Source organism: Parambassis ranga, chromosome 24 (assembly GCF_900634625.1).
Source record: "Parambassis ranga chromosome 24, fParRan2.1, whole genome shotgun sequence".
Lineage (NCBI taxonomy): Eukaryota > Metazoa > Chordata > Actinopteri > Ambassidae > Parambassis > Parambassis ranga.
In genome coordinates this window covers 11,527,837-11,544,103 of record NC_041043.1, presented here as the reverse complement: position 1 = coordinate 11,544,103, position 16,267 = coordinate 11,527,837, and the positions used below count along the sequence as shown (strand labels likewise).

The 16,267-nt window shown below is 39.6% G+C and overlaps 2 protein-coding genes across 4 annotated transcripts; one reads left to right on the top strand and one right to left on the bottom strand.

Annotated features, from left to right (window-relative positions):
• Positions 1-2,228: 2,228 nt before the first annotated feature.
• On the top strand, positions 2,229-6,343 carry tbpl1 (TBP-like 1). The gene is made up of 7 exons (XM_028397271.1): positions 2,229-2,343; positions 3,223-3,452; positions 3,537-3,619; positions 3,827-3,890; positions 4,324-4,427; positions 4,710-4,804; positions 5,071-6,343. The coding sequence occupies exons 2-7, from the start codon at positions 3,318-3,320 to the stop codon at positions 5,151-5,153; spliced, it is 564 nt and encodes a 187-aa protein (XP_028253072.1). The 5' UTR covers positions 2,229-2,343; positions 3,223-3,317; the 3' UTR covers positions 5,154-6,343.
• On the bottom strand, positions 6,344-12,916 carry slc2a12 (solute carrier family 2 member 12). 3 transcript variants are annotated; one of them, XM_028397269.1, is made up of 7 exons: positions 12,777-12,906; positions 12,301-12,446; positions 11,778-11,883; positions 9,147-10,430; positions 8,109-8,231; positions 7,569-7,701; positions 6,344-7,484 (listed from the first exon to the last, which is right to left on the bottom strand). In XM_028397269.1, the coding sequence occupies exons 2-7, from the start codon at positions 12,352-12,354 to the stop codon at positions 7,382-7,384; spliced, it is 1,803 nt and encodes a 600-aa protein (XP_028253070.1). In that variant the 5' UTR covers positions 12,355-12,446; positions 12,777-12,906; the 3' UTR covers positions 6,344-7,381. The 3 variants fall into 3 exon arrangements, with proteins under 3 accessions (XP_028253070.1, XP_028253071.1, XP_028253069.1); XM_028397270.1 differs by lacking the exon at positions 12,301-12,446 and having other exon boundaries at positions 12,777-12,916; XM_028397268.1 differs by having other exon boundaries at positions 12,301-12,906.
• Between the last annotated feature and the right edge of the window lie 3,351 nt (positions 12,917-16,267).

The following is a 16,267-nucleotide window of genomic DNA, read 5'->3' as shown; positions in this document are numbered from 1 at the left end:
GGCAAGAGAAGTGTTTGCAGTGGTCTGAGATGAAGAGCCGGGGTTACAGCACACAATGCACAAACATTTATAAGAAAGCTATAAGTCATAGATATTAACACACGCAAACAAATACACACACAGACACACACACACACTCAGAACTGTGTTTAGTTTAAGCAACTTTATCACAGAAATGAGAAATGTCTCTTTTTATTAGAACAAAGCAACACAAAGGAGAAGAATTTAACACAAAAACACAACTCATGTGTTCTTAGAGTCATGATTGGTCTGCCTAAAGGTCCTCAGTGAGGATGTGACAGCACATCCAAACACCATTCATTGACTGAATTCATTCATGAGCCACAGGAGCGGCTGCGAATGTTCCTCATTGCTAACACAAACATTCCCAGCCACCTCCAAACTTCACTCCTTCTCCTCTTTTGTAGCCTGTCCAGCATTCCCTGCGGAGCGTTTACTGACCAGATGTGTTTACTTTGCTTGAATGTGTCACTAATCTGCATAGCTGAAATGCCAATACATCATAAATACGCTGTCTGAAAGTAGTGCTAGCATAAGCCTGTTAAGTGTAATATTGGCACTGGAGGATGATCACTAATGCCCCGTTCACACTGGGGATATCAAGAGCGGGATTCAGGCCCAGTCTTTTTCTGAGTCTGAACAACGCGAATCTGGATATATCCGGATTGATTTCAATTCACCTCTCAGAGGTGGATCTAGCCGGATTGGCTTAAATCTGGGTCAGGTCCGAACGCAAATGTGGCTAGCAAATGGCTAGTGATGTCATACGGGACAGTGTTCAAGCGTCAAACTACGACAGCTTTGCCCCTGAAAAGAACGAAAGAACGAGTAACGAGGGACAAAAAAAATGCACAACACATGCACACACATGGTCCTACCACGGCCTGAACAGACTCTGTATGTTACGAGGCGCCACCTAGCGGTTTGGAGGATAACAAAGAAGCCAGGTTAAGATGGATTGAGCGTGGACACACGTGCGTGCGAGATTTGAAAATAGGTCTGAACGTATCCAGTTCTAAGGCATACCCAGATTCAATCCCACTCCAGCTGGATTGACTTTCTCCTGTGTGAACGGGGCCTTAAATGTATGAACACAGAATCTGGCTCAAGCCCATAAGTATTTTAACCTCTTCTTAGACAAACTTTTAATCGTATTCTACACACATCAGTAGAATTAAGTTTTTAAGTTCAGTAGGACACACTGAACTTTTTTTTCTTTTTTCAAAAATATCCAACAATTGTCATGTAATGCCTAATAAGACAACTGTCTACATGATGGTGCAAGCAGTGGCGTAGGAAGCATTAAAAATGTGGGGGGCACCTTCTGTGGGTGAGTTGTGAAAAAAATATATTAGTATATTATGAAATATAATATAATAATATGAAGTAATTGCAATTTTCTGTGGATTTTAACAGGTTGTTAAACACTTAAACACAAAATATTAACTCAATGACTATTTCAGAGACAGATTCAACAAAAACTCATATATTTTAAAAATGGTGACAGACAGAAACTAATTCCAAGTGAAACAACAGTTTCGTCAACCATACCGGTGCTACTACACACACACTACACTACACCAACAGATTATACAAAGCCTCCATATCTGAGGCCTTCTCTCATTTACAGAGACAAAAAACTGGCAAATCTCCCTCATGCCCACCTGATTGAGTTTTCCCATCATCACTCACCTCAGCAATAGAACTTCCTCCACTGGCCCTACATGATGGCCCCAGATCAACCTCAAATATCAAGAGATGGATTGTGCGTTACTTTTCTGTGTACTCAGTAAATGTGTGTGTGTGTGGGTTGGGGGGGGGGGGGGGGGGGGGGTCCAAACGGGTCATTTTAAAATGTGGCGGGGACACGTCCCACTCTGATATAATGGTAGCTACGCCTATGGGTGCAAGACCTCTTTGCTGTAGAGATCTGACCTGGAGTAGACAGTAAATGTAATGTTGTTGATGAATTATGTTTTATTATACAAAAATGTATGATGTCAACTCGAAGTTAAAGTGCCTCCTTTGACATTAAATATATTTAGTAGTATTGGTTTTACCTAAAATCTGGACAATAACAAAAAGGCCAAATGTTTATAAATTTCTTCATCTGATTCATTCATCTCTCATTTTTTACAAAATTATTTGTATCCGGAAGTTGGTGTTACTTTAAAATAGCCAGCGGATTTTATTTTGAAAACTGAACACGGAAGTGTTATATTTGTTTTTGTCTTGGCTGTGGAGGAAGGGGTTTGTCCACAAATTTTATCATTGACTGACTTATTTATGTCTCGGAGTAACAGCACTCAGCTGGCTAAACAGGTAGTTGAAGATTTAAAGCAAACATTCCAGATACTTATATTTAGTATTAGCACGTATAGCCACCAGGAAACAGTAAAAACTGCTTCGTCCTCAGTACATCGTTAGACAGCTAGCCTGCTAACTAGCATAGCTATCAACTTTTCATTCATTGCTGCAACGGTGCTGTACTCTTCTTTGTTGCTAGCTAACGGATAGCGTTCACAACATTAGCTAGCACCTTGGCCACTGGGAGATTTTGTTTGTAGATGTTCATTTATGTAAGATGTTAGCAGGAACTACAGGTAGTACATGCATTTACACTGAATCAATTTGCGATTAAGTAAGTGTTAATAGCCCGATTACAGATTAGCTAGCATTATTTACTCACACAAGCTTATCAGTTGCGTAGCTCAAACAATACACCAGCTATACTGCAAGACTGGTTGCTGTTCTCAAACTGCGGAATATATTCCACATATTTAAGTGTTGAATGACTGAAAGTGTTCTTTCCTTCCTTTTTATCCTGCGCAGCATTCAGCATTAGGCTATATTATTGCTGGTTAAACTGAAGTTAACACATCGTTAGCATATTAAGTCCACGGAAAAATGAGAAAGATGTTCTGTAGAATAAGTCATATAATGTTTAACTTATGCCTGTGTGATCTGTGTTTTGCCAAACAGTCACTTAGCGTGGGATTTAAAGGATAGGTGGTGACGATGAGGCGTTAGCTCTCCTTCCGTTTGTGTAGCTTCATAACACTCTCACATACAGTTAGGAAAAACGTAAGAAAATGCTGAGGCTTTGGTAGAAATGAGCATTCCATAACAAAAATTTAATTATAATGCTTTACTTATCAAATATTCAATATACTAATAAATACTCCACGTATTTTTCTTTAGCTATACTTGTCTCCTGATCCATTCATGAAGTAATGGTGACACTGGTGCTGGTGATGAACGTGTGAGAAGGAAACCCAGCTGCTGCACACTTCCTCATGGATTCCAGCAATGACGAGGCACTTGATATCATTGTCACCAATGTGGTGGCGACATTCAGGACCCGATGTCACCTTAACTTACGCACCATTGCCTTAGAGGGAACTAATGTCATCTATAAGCCAGAAGTAGGGGTAAGGAAACCCAACTTGGATACATAACTTCTTCAAGAAAAACACACGTTTAGTTGGTTTATTGTTTAATTTTTTTGTTTTCAGAAAGTTCTGATGAAGCTTCGCAAGCCTAAAATAACAGCATCAATCTGGTCCTCAGGGAAAATCATCTGCACTGGAGCAACAAGGTAGACAAGCTCTACAGAAAGTCCTTGCACACACATGTGTAGTCAACAGTTTAGAAATAAGTCCACTGTACACCGCATGTATGTTTCTGCAAATTATCCCCCATTAATAGCCAGTAATGCAGTGCCAGTAGCACTTTCTTCAGCCTTCACATGGCTAATATTTCATGCTACATTATGCTACTTATTAATTTCTGCTCTTATCTTTAGTGAGGATGAGGCAAAGCTGGGTGCTCGCAGGTTAGCACGGTGTCTGCAGAAACTGGGCTTCAAGGTAAGATCACATGGCTGCTTCATTACCCCCTTTTTAATACATTTATGATTGGCTTGCATGGAAATACAATGTCAGTCCTTTTGGTAATAATATTCTGACTAATCTGTAAAGGTACTATTAAAATTCACCCTTCAAAAAGTCAAACAATTATACAGAACATTGTATAATTCAGCTTTTTAATAGTGACTTAAGGAATATCATATGACTGTTTTAGTCCTTGTCTTGTTAATTAAAAAGATGAACAGGCTTTAAAGCACTTATTATATGAACAAAATCTTGTATTTTGTGAGACCATGAACACGATCACATTTCTTTTTGATTTCTTTCTGATTTGCTTCATCCTCTTTATATGTCTTATGAGTCACTGTAAACAAAATCGCAGCATGCAGCCAGGTCACCTTTACGTGTCTGTGCACGTGTGTGGTCTTTTCAGGTGAGGTTTTCAGCCTTCAAAGTGGTGAACGTGTTGGCAGTGTGCTCCATGCCATTTGCTATCCACCTTATAGACTTCACCAAGAACAACCGACCCATTGCCAGGTAACCACACTTCTGTTACAACCACAGTCCATATGTAAATTCAAATCACCATAAAAAAAATTTAGGTAGTTCAGTAGTGCATGGACGAGAGAGTCAACAGTCTGCTTCAAAGTCCCACTTGTTTTGTAACGTTTGGTGTAGTATGACCTCTAGTGGTTGGTCTGCATTTGAGTCTGTTTGAAAGCCCTGCAGGGTATGAAGACTTTGCTTTTATTGCTTACATATATGTTGTGTTGCTAGGCTGTATAAATCTTTTTAACCATGTGTTTTTGTGTGTGTCAGTTATGAACCTGAGCTCCATCCTGCTGCCACATACAGAATCAAACACTTAAAGGCAACCATTCAAGTGTTCTCCACTGGAAGTCTCACAGTTACAGGTGAGTCACACTAACACTCCTTTACATACAGCTAAAGGGCACACCAGCTTAAAGGATTGAGGTCATTTTTTTCATAATGCACTTTTACGCTCAGAAAAGCGGTTTGAGAATAACCTAATTCCTCAAAGGGTTTTTACTCGAGAGTAAAATATGCCCTCTTTTTATGGCCTGATATGCATTACATTAACAGTAATCCACACATGGAAGTTTTGCTTAATTTTTTAACAACGCACCCTTCCTTTATTTTCCCTTACTTGCTGGTTTAGGACCAAATGTGCAGAATGTGGCCACTGCAGTGGAACAGGCATACCCACTACTGTTTGAATGTCGGAAACCCCTGTGCAAATGAAGGAAATATCCATACAAGAAGACAGGAAGAGGGAATGGATGGAAAGAGAACTCCACAAAACATTATTGACAGACTAGACTTACTTGATGTCAAATCTTTACTGACCCTAGTTGGAGTCTAATTTCCTCTTTGCAGAATTTTAATGTTGTTGTGGAGTTGTTGGGATCTTGTGATTTTTTTTAACAGCCTAAACCGTCAATTGTCTTCCCAACATGATGTCTTCATACAGATGATGAAAGGGAAGAAATGGTGTGTGGTCCCTCCTTATTTTTACTGTGGGTGTTTTTGCATGGATGCAGAGAGAGCAGGTTTTTACGGTGTAATAATAATAATATAGTGTGTTAAGACAAGGAAGCCTCACATTTTATCGCATATACCAGAAGTTGTCCCTTTGGTGCATTCTCTGGAAGAATCTCCGTCCATGAAGTGCCCACACTGGCACAGAACGTCCCTATTATTATATTAGCCACATTGTTGATGTACAAAGACAGTTTTATACGTGGGAGCAAAGAGCAGGGCTTAATTTGTTAGGTTCAGCTGTAAATGTGGTTCAGACCTTTTTTTCCCTTAAAATAATTATTTAACACATGCTAAACTTTTAAAGGGTTCAAATATTTGGCCAAGTTTGGACAGTGTGCAAAATGTGTTCACAACATTTCTTTATTTTTTTTTCCAAGTCATTTTTTTTGTTACGCCGTCCGCCTCTATTTGTTTTGACTTGCTAGGTAACAAAAAATACCTTTTTATATGGGAACATTAAAATATTGAAACACGGTCCAATAACTTGTAAATACAAAACCAAACACTCTGTGGAGTCAAGCTTTGCACATGTTAAAAGATCTGGAACTGAAGGTCAATATTATCTAAAACATGATTCACTTAACCCTTTTCACCACTGCTTTTAGTTCTGGCGTTTTTTAAAGGTAGCATAATTGCTGACGGTTCTACTGGCCCATTCATATATATATTCATATATATATATATATATATATAGGCAACATATTTGTATTATAATATTTGTATATATATAATTAATGCATCTGATTGGAAAGATGTTAACAACACTTTATGTTGTCTGATGTGTGTGTGGGATGGCGTACTTTTGAACCAGTGTCAACTAAAGGCTTGTGACACTTGAATTTTTTTGTATTTTGTATTAAAATAAGGAATAAAATATGATTAAACATGAATGTTTTTTAATTGTGTTTAATTTATTTCTATGCATGTCCTCTTAAGACAGGTGGAGTGCAGCATTTTTTTCCAGATTGAAACACTTATATTTACAGTTTTCAGTACACATTTGTATAAAATAACATACAATGCATCCTTGTTATCAAAGTAAAAATTAAAAAAAAAATGTGCAATTTTAATTGTGAAAAGGTCATTCACAGAAGAATTACTTTGTGGTAAGATATTCCACTCATTAGCTTCTTGTTAGATATTATTTTGGCATCAAATAAAAAAAAAAACTAGCTTTTCCCCTATGACGTCACTAAATGAGTCACGAGTACTAAATTAGTTGTCGAGGAATTTTGCCCTCAAATATTACTCGAGTACTCGTTGCAGCCCTACTACATTTATATAATGGCACGTTTATGACTAGTTTGGCACCCACCAGAAAACTAAGGAGTGTTTATGCACTGCAGGTGTTTAGTGTCTTGATTTCGCATTGGTCTGAGAGGCCTGAAAGGTAAACCTGACTGAGGTACACCTATGATCTTTGTAACCACAGGTGATTCCACTACTTGCTACAAGTTGTACAGAGGTCTCAGAAAATGACCCTACTTCCCCAAATTACTTCTCTCTCACTGCTGTATCTCTTGAGTTCTCTTTAACCAAATCAAAAACACTGATGATGTTCTACATGTTCTCACCTTCCTGGTGGCTACATCCACTGTTTTAGTTTGTTATGGAGTCAGGAAATTAAATTATTTTAGATCATAATGTAAACCTACATTTAAAAACATGTCAAACTAAAAAACATTTTTGTGGTACCATTAATTGAAGAGGCTTCGTTAGGTCTACTTGCCATTAAGGGAGCATTCAATTCTTTTTAATATGTCTTCTTTTTTTGGAGTGAACCCTGAGCTATCATCATTTGAGAGAATATCACATGACCAGCTGTACCCATAGTGACATGTGTGAGATGTGTCTGCCGATTCGAAAATGAGCTAATATTTTCTTGATCCTTGCTCTTGAATTGAGTTGAGATGCAGTGTTACGCTCTGTTAAAGAACTCCAGCATGTGCTTGACTCTGTGCGTTGGTGCTGCCGCTGATCAGGTTCTCTTTAGGCTGAACCTCCCGGCAAAGCCTCACCTCAAAATTCTTCCTGGAACAGAAAAAAAAAGATAAAGAAATCAGTTTTGCAGACAAGATAACATTGGTGTACTGTGTAAGAAGCTGTTACACTCACTTCTTAGCCAGCTCTTTTGATATCTCCTCCAGTGTGCGACCTTTGGTCTCCGGGACACAGAGGATGACGAAAACCAGTAGAACAAAGCTCATGGCAGAGTACAGGAACATCACATTGGGGACGCCAATCTTTTCTAAAGACAAAAAGAAAGCCAGCCAGCATACTTGTTATTTAAATGTTTGTATGTATAACCTACCTTTTCAGATGCATATGCATATATCTGACTGACCAGTTGTAGAAACAATAGGACACACTCTTTGTTTCAGGAAGTGAACCAGTTCAACATGTTTAGTATGGTTACAGACAGTATAAACAGTGCAGCACAGTGTATGGACCTGGTTAATGTCACAAACGTGTTCACATTTCTGGGCTTGAAATGTTTCTTTTAACCTGTGATGATGTTGAGTGATGAATCAACCATGATGATCAAACACATATTGATTATCTAGTAATCTGTTTCCCTAATTTTAAGCTTATTACAGCTCTATCACAATAGGCTTGTACCTACAGTTAATGAATACTAATTACCGACATACAAACCTGTAATGGTGAGGAAGGTCATAGAGATGAGCAGGTTTGTGGCCCAGTTCACAGCCGACACCACAGACACAGCCCTGCCTCTGACTCCCATTGGAAATATCTCACTAAGGACCACATACACCACTGCAAAGATACACAAATATGAGATTAGTAATAAGGCATAAGATGCAGAATAGGTTTGTACAGTTAGAAACAAAGTTTAAAACGTTAACGTCAGGATTGAGAGGCTTATCGGGGGCTGCTGAAACCTTATTGCATTGTAAGTGTTATGCCTTGACGTACATGTCAATGAGTGAATGGCCTGGTCGTTGGAAGCTAAAGAAATATCTTGTCTTCCCTCTTAGGTGAAAACTGGAAATACAAGTTTACACTGAAGCATGAAAGTCAAACGAGGGAGCACTGAAATACTAATGTGCCACACTTTTAAAGGTAATAGCCTGTGCATGCACAGGATGCCCACCTTTGTGGTCCAGGACATTTTACCATGGTAACACATGAAAAACACACACCAGACAATCCACCTACAAAAAAATTAAGGGTGAATCTTGCACAGTTGTGACACTATGGTCTGAAAAAATGTGTCTTCACCCATGATACACCAACCAAACGGCTAAAAAAAACTTTGTGTTTGTTTAAGGCCTTTGTGGAAGTTACAGTACAGTAAGTGTTGATGAAGATTCTCAGTCTTCAGGTCATTTTCATTGAGAAGGTTGAAGCGTGGCAACTGGACATGCAGAATTTTCTTGAAGATGTTTCGCTGCTCATCCTAGAACTGATGAGGCTGCTTGGAGGAGCAGCTAATCGTCTTCAAGAAAATTCTTTAAGGCTAGTTGCCCCGCTTCAAGCTTCTGAACTGTACAGTAAGTATGTCTGTGATGGTTACATTCACCAAAATGACAAACAATCAAATACCAGTCACACTGTCATGGCTGGTAATAAGCTAAGCGGCAGTCAGATAAAATCTCTACTGATATCTACACAATAAATTATATTATTATAAATGTTTTCTCTACATGTGTGTGTGAATCTGATACTTACTTGGCCCAAGGCTAATGGAGAAGGCTGCCACATATACCAACAGGCTGATCAATGACGCCCACTTCAACGAGGAAGACACCTCTACATGAGTTTGTCCTCTTCCTGATTCCCATATTCCATCATTTACTGTGTGAGTCCTTTGTGGCTCCTCCTCACTATTCCAGTAGCTTGGGAGGTGAGTAGAAAACATGTCACTGTTGTCCAAGTCTATTGAGGTTGTGTTTAGCGTGTCTGTATGGTTCATCTGACTTTTACATAGGCTTGTGAGGTGAGTGTGGCTTTGTAGCGTCAATATACCGAGTGTGGCTAGTGACATTCCCATTGCGACGGCACCCACGCACAAAAAGCTCTTAGGTCCCAAGCGGTCCACCAGCAACACGGCAGGGATGGTGCCAACTACTTTGACCACTCCGAACCCTGTTGAAGCTAAAGTTGCGGCAGCGTCACTGTTGAAGCCTACACTCCGGAGAAGTGGTGAAGCATAAGACAGGATGTTGGGCTGTCCAGTTGCCTGCTGAAGGAAGACTAAGGCCACACCCGTTAGGAGCCGTGACCGCAGGTTAGCCTTGGCACTGAAAAGTTCCCAGAAACTATGCTCCGATTCCTCTTTCAGTCCAGCCTGGATGTCCCTGAGCTCCATTTCCATGTGCTCCGTTGCCCCACCTCTCATTCTGGCCAGCACTATCCTTGCCTGCTCCAATTTGCCCTGAGTAACGAGGAAGCGTGGACTGGGTGGGAGAAACACAAGTGCACCTATTTGCAGCAGCGCTGGGGGAATCACTAGTCCAAATGTATACGCCCAGCCGTGAGGCAAAGTAGCAAAGATATAACTACAGCCGAATCCCAGCATCACACCCACAACCAGCATCAGCTCATACAGTGTCACCAGCAGGCCCCTCCTCTCCCTCGGTGAGATCTCTGCGATGTACAGACATGCTGCCGTCCCTGACAGAGCAGTTCCCATGCCGACTATGACGCGGCCCAGTGTGAGCGCAACAAGTGAAGTCAAAGCAATGAGCAAAATGGTTCCTCCCACCACCAGGGCGGCGCTCACGAGCAAAGAGCAGCGGCGGCCGTAGCGATCAAGAATAGGACCTCCTGCTAGGCAGATGAGGAGAGCACCGAGTAGATGGGAGCTGACCAGCAGTTCCTGTTCCCTGCAAGAGAGTGAGAGGAGGCCCCGCAGCTGCAGCAGGACCCCAGAGGTCAGGCCCATTTCATAACCCAGCATCAGGCCGCTCAGAGAGGCTGCTACAGCCGCCACGACCACCAGCCAGCTACATCCTGGAGAGAGGGACACACATACAAAGAGAGAAAAAGAGTTTTATCAGTATATAATGTTTAAAAATCAAACGTTCTCTCCTTAAAACATACAGCCGGATCGGCCAGCTAAGTGCCTCTCTCCTATTCAGACAAGTAACTACATTAAATAATTGCAAAAGCATATCTTTGTGTCGAGTCACAGCTTCTTTCCCTATAGGATCCCCCCAACCATGAAGTTTCTTTAACAGTGCTGACGGTGTGGTATTAGAGGTCAGAGGTTCACCGGAAGAAAGCTGAAGCAATCTTGTAAGTCATTATGTGAGAGAAGTTTAGGTTTACATAATTCACTGTAACTAATATCATCACACCCAGATAGATAGGGAGGGAACAGCTGGAAAACTGATGAGCTTTGTGCCTAGATATGATAAGTTAATTCCAAAGTGCTGTAATGCTAATTTTTTTCTTATTGACACAAGACATTATTTATAAATCCTGCACTTATTAATAATGCTGACTTGACTGACTGACTTTAAAACAGATACATCTGCAGCCACCTACATTCTTTCTGATAAATTACCTCATATAATGTTGAGGTTGCTTGCTTGTTTAGGTTTTAACATTTTCTGCACTGAAGGAAATTGGCTGATATGAATATATATAATACTAACCTATCATTAGTATGTGGTATAAATATAATAATAAAAGTTATTACCTAAAAAAATGTAGTTTAGTTAAGGAAAAACAAAATAATTGGTCACTGATTATAAAGCGAATGTTTTGTTTGTAGTCTGAGTCACATTTTTGATATTGTGCCATTAAGGTCAGAGTGACTAGGACATAGACTAAAAACAGCCGTAAACAACTTTTGGCTTCATCATAACTCACTGATTGAGTAACAGGTAATGGTAAGATGTTGATGAATGATCACCACTTTGTTGTTCTTCATAAACAGCTTTGGTTAACTTTGCTGAGTAAACTTTACTTTAGTTCAGGTTCCATGTTTCTTGGTAATGGTTTAGCTGCTTCTTTGAACAGGAACGAGCCACATTAAAGTGTAACTTCATCCTCAGCTCAGGTGGTCTTCAGAGTAAACAGGTCAGGATTTATGGAAGAAGATACCTGCATCATTAGCTTAATTTCTTTGACACGTTCAGCACCACAAAGCTTTATCGAGATCCATTACATAAACAAAATACATTCAGAAATCCCCAAAGCCAACTTACATTATGTTCCATTGTATGTAACTATGGATACATCTTTATGCTACATGCTCTAACCAAACTAATCTCTGCCGCACTTTTGGCTCAGACCTGTATTTGACACTAGATAAAAAAATACGAGGCATAATGTGGAAAACAAGGCCCTTACCTGGCCCTTTGGGTGGGGTCAGTTTCTGGGTCTCACATGAGGAGCTGGCTGAGAGGTAAGAGGATGTCATCTTTGTGTCACTGTCAGGCTCCATCGTGTAATCACACTAAAAGCAGGCAAACACAAATCAACACATTCACTGACTCAGCAAAATAAACATTCAAATACCTATCAAAGACACACCTGATGCTGGAACGCTCCCTGACTCACTAGACAATTCTATCAAAACAAATTGAAACTGTTTTGTTGATAGGTCTGAAAGCTTTTCCAAGATAGCTGACACCTTTAACATTTATTTCACACCACAGACTCCGATTTGTTGTCACCCCCTGAGTTCTCCAGCACCACAGACACCAGATGCTGATATCAGTACTGTGTGAACGTATTTGCATAGATTTTAATCCTATCACAAGTAAATGAGATAAGAAATCTAAACCAAGACTATGGATGCATTTTGATCAATAAATAGCTGGCATAACAACAAACATCATCTGTCATTACCTTTTTAATTCAGAATACTCACGTTTTCTGCATGTTTGATCGAGCAGAAAATGCTGCTGCTGAAGTGTACCCTCATCACATGCCTCACTTTTCCCGTTTTTGCAGCACAGTCCAAGGTTAAACCTAAACCAAACAATGCCTTCTGTGTGGCCCTGCATAGTAACAGCCCTGCAAATGAGAGCCCTATCATAAATACCATCCATGTGAAGTGAAGCTCACAGTGGACAGCTGGCTCTGTAACACAGAGTGTATCTCTTACATGTGTTTGGCGTGTTTCGACAGCACCTCGAACTCAAACTTTTAACCTTTTTTTTCTTTCTCTTGTGTTTTGTTTGTTTGTCATTTTTCAAACTGCCGAATAAACCACAAGGAAAAACAAAAGTAAAAGGCACTACACAAGTGAGGGCTTGTCCACTTTAATTACAGACTAATCGCGTTTCGCTGCTTTAAACCGTGTCGGTAAACTTACTTTTAAGCTAACGACAGTTGTGTTCCTACCTGACACCCCGGTCCCGTTTCTGTTGTCAGCCTAAACTCGTGTGTGTCGGTCCATTCGTTTTCTTCTGCGGACTTTCTCACCACTCAAGACTTTTCCCCTCGCTCGTGTTGGTGCACGCACTCGGCTTGTTTTGGTAGGACACTTTCTTAGCCCCGCCCAAATGTGACCGCACCACCAATAGGAATCGTACGTTGGGCTGCAGCGTTCCAAACGTGAATTCTTATTGGTCCAAATGTATCCATCCGGTTAGCGCACATACAACTGCATTTTGTTTGTATTTTTTCTAAATTAATTTGTTTAACAAATATTATATTTACATTACATTTAAATACAAACAAAAACAATTTTGAATGAAAGTATTTATATATTTATTTTTTATTATAAATAAAAGGAGGATTAAGTATAAAAATAATTTTCTTTTTAGAAAACCATATATTATTTATAAAAGTTTGATTTTAAGTTTAGAATGAGCTTTATTTATCAGGTGCAAAATTTATTAGGTGCAAAACTGAATCATGTAATATTACAATATAAACACAATGACTCCCATCATGCCACAGTTTTCTGTGTTACTACCCGAGGGAAACATGGAAACTAAAAACAATTTTATCACATTTTTAATTCTGTAATTTTGTTGAAGTTGAAGAAAATGTTATCACAGTTTTATTTTTCTTTAGTTTTATTTCAGTTTTAGTTTGTTTTACTTCTTGTTAGTTTCAATGATAACCTTGGTTTAGTTATCATAATAAAAACTCCTTTTCTTATTCTTAGTCTGTACTGTTTCCAGCTATGACTGGATGTGAATACGTTTAAGGCTTTTTGCAAGCAGCAATAAAACACACCTGTATCAATAATCAGTTTTCACTCCTACAGCATGTGAAAAAACAAACCGATTCATCACCCGCTGCTTTGAAGGGTTCCCATGTCCTATTTCTATGAATGCTGCAGCACAGAGCGTCACACCTGCCCCTGTTGCTTCACAGATGACAGAATGTAACCTAACGTGCCTGGAACTCTGTCTGTGCTTGGCCTACTTTTCTGGACATGTATATAGATGTTCTCACCGAGACAGTCTATAGCTTGACCCGCTTTACACCACTGCCATCTGATCCCCAGACATGTTCTTAGTTAAGTTTACTAAAGGGGTGTGTATCTGTGTGTGTATCTCTGTGAGTTTTTAATGCCTTTCAGGATAAAGATTTCCTGTTTCATCTGAGAGACATTATTGCACCTAGAAGATTCATGCAATTTTAAAACCATTAGATGAATAAATTACTTCTTCCATTTTCACGACCTGATTGTTGACTATCTGTATAAAACTCTCTCTGTGCAAGGGTTAGGGTTACAGTTAGGAAGGTTGCAGAGTTGTGGTTCAATGTTTGTTGCATTCGGCTCACTGAGACCATTACGGAAATGTCTCACTTGAGGCTCTACGCCTCACGACGGCCAAGAACCTAACCCTAGCTCTGCAATAGGGTTACAACTAGGGTTAGGGTTAGGTTCAAAACTATGGTTAAGCTTAGGGTTACAGTTAGGAAGGTTGCAGAGTTGTGGTTCAATGGTAGGTTTAGGGTTAGAGTTAGGGTAGGGTTAGGGTTAGGGCTACAGCTCGGGTTAGGGTTAGGGTTAGAGTTTGGAAAGTCACAGAGTTGTGGTTCAAAGCTTATTACATTCGGCTCACTGAGACCATTACAGAAATGTTTCACTTGAGTTATAGCACTTCCTGAAGAAAATGTGAGTTTGATTGCTGCAGCTGAAGCATTGCTTCAAAAACTGATGTGAATGATTGCTCTGAATTGCTTGAAAATCTGCATCTGAATTTGATTTGCTGCCCTGAATCATCCCCAACTCAATAATGTTCCTAATAGCAACATGCACTAATAATATATATATATATATATTTTTTTTTTTTAAATATATATTTTTTTTTGACGTCTCAAAAAAAGGGGGGCAGGTAGTTAAAATGTAATCAACGGTCTGAAGATAGGGTTAGGGTTAGGGTTAGGGTTAGGTCACTGTAGAGACACCCTTTTTTCCACAAATAATATAAATGTTAATTTTTTTCTTACAGAATTATTCATTTCTTTGGGCAAAGATGGCTGATCCAATGTTATACTTAGACATTTTAGACTTTACTTTATTGATCCTGCAAGGGCTGTTGTTATGTTACAGCAGCAGTCTCAACTAAATTAACTAATAAATTAGTAATTAGTAAGAAAGTAAAGTTTAAAGCAGAGATGCAAGTCTTAAAGATCTGAACTTCCTCAGAAAACAGAGTTTGCTCATCCCCTTCTTGTATACAGCATCAGTGGCCCTTCCAGTCCAGGTGACCGCCATCTTTAGGAGCAGATTATTTCTGTTGTACCAGTCCACAAAGTTGACTGTGCTCCAGCTCCTGTAGATCTCTAACACACCAGTCCTGTCTCTGTTACTTATTTTTTTACATTAATATGTGTGTTGGCTCACTTTAATCTGACACCTCCGATCTGATCATTACTACTTAGATTTGTTGTCATCATTATGACAGAAAAACAAAACAATCAATGTAGCAATTAATATAATAATAGTTTGATGGTCTTCTTCATCCTTCCTCAAATTTCTTTCTCTAATCAAGCTGCTACCTGTCCATAAGTTGACTGCAGAGCTGGTGCTCTGGTGTCCAATCAGTCACTCTCAGTCTGTACACTAACACCCTCTCCAGGCCATTCTGCAGTATTATTTTATTTCAGCTGTTCAGGTCTCAGCCAAGAGATGGCAGTGCATGACCGCGACTGTTCACCAGAGCTGGAACTCACATCTTCAGCCCCCACAGAGTTCTAGAGACCATATGAATGAGAAACAGCAAAAACTCCACCTGCACCCTAACTGCACATAATAACATCAAAAGGTTTTTCTTATTCATGTGGACATTTGGATCCTTTTTCATGGACCACTGTTGGCTAGACAACAGCTCAGACTATTTTTTAATGGGCTCCCTACCAGTTCACCCTTTTTTTCCACAACGTAAAGCTTTATGGTCTAATTCTTTTCTTGCTTTCTTTCCATCCCAGGGCAATAGAGGTCAAAGATCACATCCACAACAATCGCCCGGATCGTTCAGACATTCACTGTCCTCCTTAAAGGCCATGCAGCAGACATTATTTAACCACTGGCATAACCTTGACCCACAGCAGAAGGACATTCTAACATTAACATACAACTTAGTATTAGGATAAGTGTAAATTATATGAATCTAACTTCTGTGTTTCTGTAGTTTAATGAAGGCTAAAGCTCCTCTGCTGAGCTCAGTGCCTTCATATGTTTTGACAGTTTAAAATACCTACTTCCACTTCAACTAGCAGTATTATTACATAAGAAACTGTGAATCAATGTGCTCTTAATGCAATAAGTCGACTAAACCCAGGTGTCACTTTGATGGCGGTGTTTTGGCAAGAAGGATTAACCATTGACCATTTATTTTACGTCAGCACTTCTACAGAACATTTTTGTT